The sequence below is a fragment of the Octodon degus genome, unplaced genomic scaffold (genome assembly GCF_000260255.1).
Source record: "Octodon degus isolate 3935 unplaced genomic scaffold, OctDeg1.0 scaffold00037, whole genome shotgun sequence".
Taxonomy (NCBI): Eukaryota; Metazoa; Chordata; class Mammalia; order Rodentia; family Octodontidae; genus Octodon; species Octodon degus.
The window spans coordinates 15648429-15656981 of record NW_004524613.1 but is presented as its reverse complement, the minus strand read 5'-3'; the positions used below and the strand labels follow the sequence as shown (position 1 = coordinate 15656981).

The window sequence follows — 8553 nt, the reverse complement described above, 5'->3', positions numbered from 1 at the left end:
GCTTGCCAGGGAAGCATTTATTCCACTGAGCCATCTCCCCGGCCTGAGAAATTTTTTTATACTTGGATGAAAAAGCATTAAACACCCACTGAGATAAATACTGTAGAAACTAATTTTCTCAGATAGGTCAGTGCTTTAAAATGAATACAAGCTTACTTCGTGTTCTCTTAGGTTTTGTTTTGTTTTGTTTTGTTTTGTTTTGTTTTGTTTTGTTTTGTTTTTGCAGTACCAGGGATCGAACTCAGGGCCTTGCACTTGCCAGGCAGTTGCTTACGCCCCTGAGCTATATCCCCGGCCCTCTCTTATGTTTTATGATTTTTAATTTTAGCTAACTATTGATTATCCTTGTGAATGGAAAAGAACATTTTGGTAGATATTTGAAAATAGCAAACAAGCCCATGTGGTCTCATTATTTGTGATGGGAAACAAATTTAGGTAGATAGTGGCTGCGGTGGAAAAACTGTCTCAAAAAGACGCCTGTTTTGTTTCTTCCTTGGCATGTAGCTTGCTGTTATCTGGAGGGCCCAGAAATCATCCATGTTGCTGAGAAAAGTTTACCGTACAGGGCTGGGGAGATAGCTCAGTAGAATAAGTGCTTGCCTGGGAAGCACAAGGTCCTGAGTTCAATCCCTGGTACCACAAAAACAAAAAAAGTTTACAGCACACATTGTTGAGCACATAGTTAGCAGTTTGCTCCAGCTGGAATGGTCGCACATCTGGTCATTGAATTCCTGAAACCACATGAAGTAACCCAGGAAGTGAATTCACTTGCTAGGTGGGTTTTAAAATTTAATATTAAAGCCAATTTAATACAACCTGAGAATTTGTTGTCTTGTTTTGTTTTGAGCAGTGTCTCACTATGTACATAAGGCTGGCTTTGAACTCACTGTGTATCCAGGCTGGTCTCTAACTCATGGTGATGTTTCTGTCTCGGCCTGCTCAGTGCTGAGATTACATGCTTGCACCATTGTACCCTGCCCACAACCTGAAATTTTAACCTTGGGACTTAAGGAATTTTGTTGTAAATTATTGACTACCATGAAAGTGAGTTCATGCCTCTTCATTTTGATATAGAAAGAAAGAAAATTGGTCTTTTTTTTTTTTTTTAAATGAATGTTAAAGGTGACTGCTTTTTTATTAATTTTTAAAAATTTATTTAAATTTATGTATTTGGTACAGTGTCTCACTGTAGCTGGTAGAGCATGTGGTGCCGGGGATCAAACCCTGTTTTCATCCTTGCCTGGCAGGTACTTAGACCCCTGAGCTATCTCCATGACCTCAAGAAAATTAATCTTTTTTTTTTTTTTTTCTTCGTAACTGAGCATTGAACTCCTCAGGCCCTTGTGCCTGCCTGGGTAGCGCTTATTCTACTGAGCCATCTCCCTGGCCCAAGAAAATTGGTCCTAATTGTTGAAGTTCATTAGAGTTGTGGGCATTCATACTGGTTTCCCTTTTTCCAGCTTTACTTTCTGTTACAAGCTTATTTTATATCTTGTCAATCGTCTTTGCTGGGGTACTCTACACATACTATACCAAGCCAGATGGCTGCACAGAAAACAAGTACTTCATCAGCATCAATCTGATCCTATGCATCGTGGTGTCTGTGGTATCAATCCTCCCAAAAGTTCAGGTATGGTTATTTTCTCGTGCTTCCTCTCTGAAAGGTTTTTTTAATAATGCTGAACTTAAACCTAGGTTTTTATTATTTTTTTAGTACTGGGGATTGAACTCAAGACCTTGTGCTTGCCAGGCAGGCACTTAAGCCGCTGAGCTATCTCCCCAGCTAGTAAATTTTATGCTTATGCTTGTCCACAGAAATATTTTCCATTTTATGATAAACTTTCATAGTTGGCAACTTTAATAAACATGCTGTTTAGTGCCTAAAAGTTTAGTTTGTAACTAACTTCACTGTCATTAAAGAAAGTAGGTAACTTGAAAATACATAGTTCTTGTAGAAATGTTTAAATCATGGGAATGATTCTTATGAGTAATTAGCCAAGATATTTTAGGCGGTTAAGAAAAAATGGCTCTGGGGCTGGAGAGATGGCTCAGTGGTCTAAAGCACCTACTTGAAACAAGCTTGGCAAAGCACAGGGACCATGGTTCGATCCCCAGCACCACATGCCAGCCAGCCCCGCCCCCTGGTGGGCTGAGCTGGCCACACACACACACAATAAAAATAAATGTAATAAATAAAAATAAATATTAAAAAAAAAATGGCTGATTTTAGTATTTGAAAGCACAGTGTATTTCATCATATAAGTCTATATAGATGTATCTACACTAACTTAGTGGGATAATGTAGGCCTAGACTGGATAAATCCCAGGGTTTGATCACCAGCATTAATAGTAAATACGAGACTTTGAAAAATTACTAGTTTTAGATACAGTGTCTAGATACGGTCTCACCTTTTAAAAGTGAGAAAACTCAAGTGATGGGTCACCTCATAGATAGTGGTAAGACTGAGTTACATCAAGGAACTAAAAAAAATCAACACTCCTATGTGATACATAGGCATTTTCACGATTATGAAATGCCTTAAGAACCAGTAATGGATGCTTTTGTCTTACGGTTTTTATAGACTAGTTCATACTGAAAGATTGTTGTCATCTTTTTAGCTATCAAGCTAAATTGTTATTACTAACAAATGAGTAAATTCCAGGGAATTAAATTGTCTTTTAGAAAAAAATTAAAAAAATCTTTATTTTCTGATATAATCCTTGGGATTATATAATCCTTGGGATTCCTATGGCATTGTTTTCCTTTTGACTATAGGAACACCAGCCTCGTTCTGGCCTCCTGCAGTCATCTCTCATCACTCTCTACACTGTGTACCTCACGTGGTCGGCCATGACCAATGAACTTGGTAAGGGAATATCAATAACTCACTCATTGATCAAAGTAGAGAAGTATTCCTTGATGAGTCAAAAAACTAGAGCTAGAATGAATGTAAAATGAATAGAAACTACATGTAAATATACAGTGTTTACTGAAGATTTGTAAATACTTTTATTTTCCACATCTTTTCTTAACTATTCATAGCTGGCACCCTGAAGGACCACAGTCCTTTAAAGAGTCTAGATTTTATCTAGCCAGGACTGAGTCCCTCTAGACAAGAGCACTGGACACAGGTGACCTTGTTTTGGCCTTTTCTAGAGTTAATTGAATTTTTCGTATATGTCATAGGTTCTCACAAATAGCTGGAGAAAATCTTTTATAGCTGTTATAGGATCGTTTCTCTATATTAATACTTTTCCTTTTCTTTTTTTTTTCCCCCAGAACTGGGGATTGAACTCAGGCCCTTGCGCTTGCCAGGCAAGCACTTATTCTACTGAGCCATCTCCCCAGCCTGTATTAATACTTTTTAAAGTTAAACAAGAATTGCAGATTGCTCCCAAAGGATAATACAATTTTTATTAAGTAACTGTGTTGAAAGAAAATCAGGGGTAGACTTCCGAATAAAGATTTATTCTTTAAACTAGTGACGTTCGTGAACATTTTAGAGCTTTTAGCGACGTAAATAGTCTACTGTGGCACACATGCCACCAGTTTACCACCACTGCTTTAAGCCATAAATTCAATAATAATCACAGTAGACATTTGTAAAATCTGACAGAAAGTTTCTTTTTTGTTCCCAAACTGAATCATTAGTTGTGACATAAAGTTGTTACCAGCTGCTGACTAGCATATCCATCTGGATTCAATGGTGTGTAGGCAGCCTCAGATCCTTCTTGTTGCTGTAGGCGAGCTGTCACTAAGGCTGGGCATGTTCCCCTTTTCAGACAGTTCCTGCAACCCCAGCCTCTTGAGCATCTTTGCACACATAGCTGCGACAACTGTGGCTCCTGCAAACACAACTGCTGTGATCCCTACCCCAGCTCCACCTTCAAAGAATGGTCGCTTTCTTTACGTAGAGAATGCTGTGGGAGTGTTTATCTTTGCTGTCTGCCTTATGTATTCTAGGTAAGTTAAAAGGGACTTCAGTATGATATTCTTGAGAAATTTAATACTAGAATCAAGAGAGGTTATCTTGCTTTCAAAACAAGCGTGAATAATTAAACAACTGAGCGGTCTTTAATGAAAAGTCCTTTATTCGCCTCATTTACTCTGCTCAGTATGTTTCCTTACAGTTCAGAAAAATCATCTCATCAGATAATTCTTCCCAGTCACATAGAGATACTGTCTATCTTTTAAAATTTTTTTTTTTTTTTTGAGACAGGATCTCACTATGTAGTTCAGGTTGGCCTTGAACTCATTATGTAGCTCACGCTGGCTTTGAATTCATGGCTGTCCTGCTGCCTCAGCCTCCCTGAAAACTGGGATTATAAAGTACTAGGATTATAGTTGTGCACCATCTTGCCCAGTAAAGCCTTTTTGTAGGAGAATAAAATGTTCACTTAACCCTATATAAGCTAGAAGAGTAGCTTTTAAAATCAAGTGAGTTAAAAAAATAATCAAGTGAGTTCGATTTTGAGTTTAGAGAAATATTCTTGGAGTTAGAGGTAGAGAGATTAGTGATACAAAACTTGCCTGGCATGTTTGAGACCTTCTGTTTAGTGATTAGCAGCGTAAAAAACTTAAAAATCTTTATTTTATAATGTAATAAATAGAATTAGTGTGTTTATATGTGTGTGTATGTATGTATGTATGTATATATATGTATGTATTAGAATTATATTCTATAGAATACTGTAGAATACATATGTTTTCAATCAAACACCCCAGATCCAACATGTTACCCATTAACATCTATCTTCCCATTTTTATTGGTGCTTTCTGTATAATGGCAGATATTACTTTATTTTATTTATTTCTTTTTTAATTTTTTTAAATTTTATTTATTTATTTATGTGTGTGTGTGTGTGTGTGTGTGTGTGGCCAGCTCAGCCCACCAGGGGGCGGGCTGGCTGGCATGTGGTGCTGGGGGATTGAACTGCGGTCCCTTTGCTTTGCCAAGCTTGTTCTAAGTAGGTGCTTTAGACCACTGAGCCATCTCACCAGCCCCTTTATTTTTTTTTTTCTTCATTTTTTTTAAGGTTTTAATTTTATTTACTTATTTATTTATTTGTGTATGTGGCCAGCTCAGCCCACCAGGGGGCGGGGCTGGCTGGCATGTGTTGCTAAGCTTGTTCTAAGTAGGTGCTTTAGACCACTGAGCCATCTCACCAGCCGGCAGATATTACTTTAACAATTTATTCTTTTTTTTTTTTTTTACTTTTATTATTTATTTGTTTGTTTATTGGTACTGGGGATTGAACTCAGGACTTCGTGCTTGCCAGGCATATGCTTATGCTGCTGAGCTACGTCCCCAGCCTATTTGGCTTTTGAGACTCAGTGTAGTTTAGGCCAGCGTTGAATTCACTACATTGCCTAAGTTGGCTTCAGCCTCATAGCAGTCTTCCTCAGCCTCTAGAGTTCCGGGATTATAGGTGTGTGCCAGCATGCATGGCTCTTCTTTTTTTTTCCATTTATGTATTTGGTACAGGGTCTCATTATGTACCTCAGGGTTGAACGTGGGTCCTTGTGCTTGTCAGGTAGGTGCTTAGACTGCCGAGCTATTGCCCCAACCTTACATAATGTTTTTAGGTGTTTGTTTCCTTTGCTAATTCTGTCTGTATCACTAGGGATATAATTCTATATGTAATTATTATGAATGCATCCTTTTATATCACTTGTTATATAACTTTAAAATTAGGAACATTCAATATAAATATACACTTTTCTGATATACGAGTTTGTCATATTTACATGGCTTTACACATTGTATATATAAATTAAGTTTTAAAAAAGATTGTTTAGGCCAGATGCAGTGATACATACCTATAATCCCAGCTACTGGGAGGCTGAAACAGGAGGAGCTCAAGGCTAATCAAAGCAGTTTTGCAAGACTCACTTTCAAAACAGAAGTAGCTGGGCATGGTGGCACACCTGTAATGCCAGGTCTCAGGAGGCTGAGGCTGGAGTATCACAAGTTTAAGGCCAGCCTGGGCTATATAATGAGAGTCTCAAAAATTAAAACAAGTTTAGCTGGGACAACTTGACAATTAAGTGAAACCCTGTCACATAATTTTTTTAAAAAAGGCTGAAGACATAGCTAAATGTGAAGACCCTGGGTTCAATTCTCAGTGTTAAAGAATGAATGAGGGCGGGGGATATAGCTCAGTATGAAGGCTCAGTATGCGGGTAAGGGATGTGGGGAATGTGTCTGGTCAAAAACTTGAAGTGGGGCCTTTAGTAGGCCTTCAGGTCCAAAGTAGGGGCACTCAGAAATAGCCTTCATGCATGTTTTATGACTCGTTTCTGATTTATCTTCCTTGGGATCACTTTCCAGCATCCGCACTTCCAGCAACAGCCAAGTAAAGAAGCTGACCCTCTCAGGGAGTGACAGTGTGATCCTTGGTGATACAGCTGCCAGTGGAGGCAGCGACGAGGAGGACGGGCAGCCTCGGCGGGCTGTGGACAATGAGAAGGAGGGAGTGCAGTACAACTACTTCTTCTGCCACTTGATGTTCTGCTTAGCTTCATTATACATCATGATGACCCTGACTAACTGGTACAGGTAGGAGGCACTAACAGAACGTGTGGAGGACCCCTTAGCCCTTGCACTGCCTGTAAAACCTTTAGCCAGTGTCCTAACCACATCATTTCTTTCCTTGCTCATCTAAGGAAGTTGTGTTGGGTGCTGTTCTCTAAAATACTTTTGACTTTGCTTTCTCCAACTGGTTTTACCCAGTTGGGATTTTTTGTTGTAGAAATCCTTTGGAGCTCTTCCAGTGTTGAGTTTAGAGAGAGAATCAAGCCATAAAGCAATCTAATCCATCTTTGTTTACTGTTTTTCTCTGTGTTTAGAGATGGCCATTGTCAGACTATTCTGGTCGAAGTTACAATAATGCACTCAGGATGGAGTTTCAGGGAGGCCATTTCAGTCTAAACTTTTGTCAGCAGTTAGCCAGATAGTCCTGAAGAGCCTTGCCCTAGCTGGGGAAAAATGCCGTTTGAAAGCAGAGTCTTTTATCCTAACAGCTAACAGAGCAGCTTCTTCCTTGAGTCTCCCACTAGAACCTTCTGCAGGTAGCAGGGCCAACCAGTCTTGACTGGGAAGTTTCTTGGCCTTGTCTGTGGGGTCCTGCAGAATGTTGATGCCAGGTTCCTTTACTTTTTTCTGTTTTTTTTGTTGAGACAAGGTCTTACTGTGTAGTTCAGAGTGGCCTGGAACTTGTGGTGATCCGATCAGCCTGCCAAGAGCCATGATTACAGGTGTGTGGCAGTATGCCTGGCAAGGTCCCTTTATTTGATGTTCTTACTTTCTAGCCCCGATGCCACTTTCCCGGCTGGGTCCATTACGTGTCCAGCGGTGTGGGTCAAGATTACATCCAGCTGGGTGTGCCTCCTCCTCTACGTCTGGACCCTCATCGCTCCACTTGTCCTCACCAATCGGGACTTCAGTTGAACTTCTGGGTGCCAAGGACACTGCTGAAGCTCATAAAGGTTATCTTATGCTGAAAACTCATGTCCTTTTAAGCTTGCTTCAACTAAACTACTAAGAGAATGCTTTGCAAATTCGCTGTATTCAGGTTAATACCAAAAGGCAAGATTGGATGATGCTTAATGCAGAATCTGAACTTTTCATTTCTATGTATATTATGTTTGTTTGTAAGGATATAGCACAAAGGGAGCATTTTTATGTGTTAAAGTGAACTACAGCTGTGCTGTGAAGAAAGTTCTTTATAAAGACCTGTTCCTTCAGCTTTGATTTAAAATACTAGAAGAAAATATTGGATATTTGAAGCTATGGTTAATATATTTCTATTGAAGTTTCCTTAAAAAGCAAAAAATAATGCATTTATATGACATTTTCCTCTGTGAAGGTCTCTACTGTGTGACATAAGCACACTGTTCAGTGAGTACACTTCGAGGTGTAGCATTGTACTTCCAGGGCAAGCGTTATGGAGGCGAGTCCTTCCTCAGAAGAGTGGTTGCTGAGAAGGCCACTGCTTCTACATCTCGAGTTTCATTATTTACTTTTTAAGTAGTACAGCAGTGATGCTGCTCAGTACCGGTCTGTGGCTTTGCCAGGTATGTTTATTTCAGTAAATGCTTTGTAGGTTTGATTAAAATGAAGATTCAGTTGGGAAAACACCTTTGTATATGTGGTCTTGTTATGAGTATATAAAAGTAAAGTGCATGTAAATTTATTATATTTGCACTAAAGGTATTTGATTAAAATAAATACTAAGTTTTTAAGGCCCTTTCTTTAACAGCTTTTTTGAGCCAGCAGCCATTTGTTATTTTTGGACAGTCACAAGTTTATTTGATATTTAACGAAAACACTCCTCTCTTGGCCGAATTTATGACCTAGCTAGTAAGCCTAGCCTTGTACTCATTAAAAACTCACCCTGAATATCTTCTCTGGGTAAGACTTTGGTAGATGAAGAAGGTTCAAGACACTGACAAACATTTCCTGAGAGGCAGCAGATAAGGAGGTAGGAAAAGTAGGTGCAGTTGTGCACACCTGTAACCCCAGCACTTTGGAGATGAGGCAGGTTCAAGGC

The 8553-nt window shown here is 39.2% G+C and overlaps 1 protein-coding gene across 1 annotated transcript in view; it reads left to right on the top strand.

Annotated features, from left to right (window-relative positions):
- Serinc3 (serine incorporator 3) overlaps positions 1 to 8324 on the top strand; it is a 30092-nt gene extending 21768 nt beyond the window's left edge. The window contains exons 7-11 of the mRNA XM_004631014.2: positions 1461 to 1630; positions 2777 to 2867; positions 3784 to 3964; positions 6333 to 6560; positions 7313 to 8324. Coding sequence (XP_004631071.1) covers positions 1461 to 1630; positions 2777 to 2867; positions 3784 to 3964; positions 6333 to 6560; positions 7313 to 7451 — 809 coding nt within the window. The 3' untranslated portion in view covers positions 7452 to 8324. The remainder of the gene's footprint in view (positions 1 to 1460; positions 1631 to 2776; positions 2868 to 3783; positions 3965 to 6332; positions 6561 to 7312) is intronic.
- The last annotated feature ends 229 nt before the right edge of the window (positions 8325 to 8553 follow it).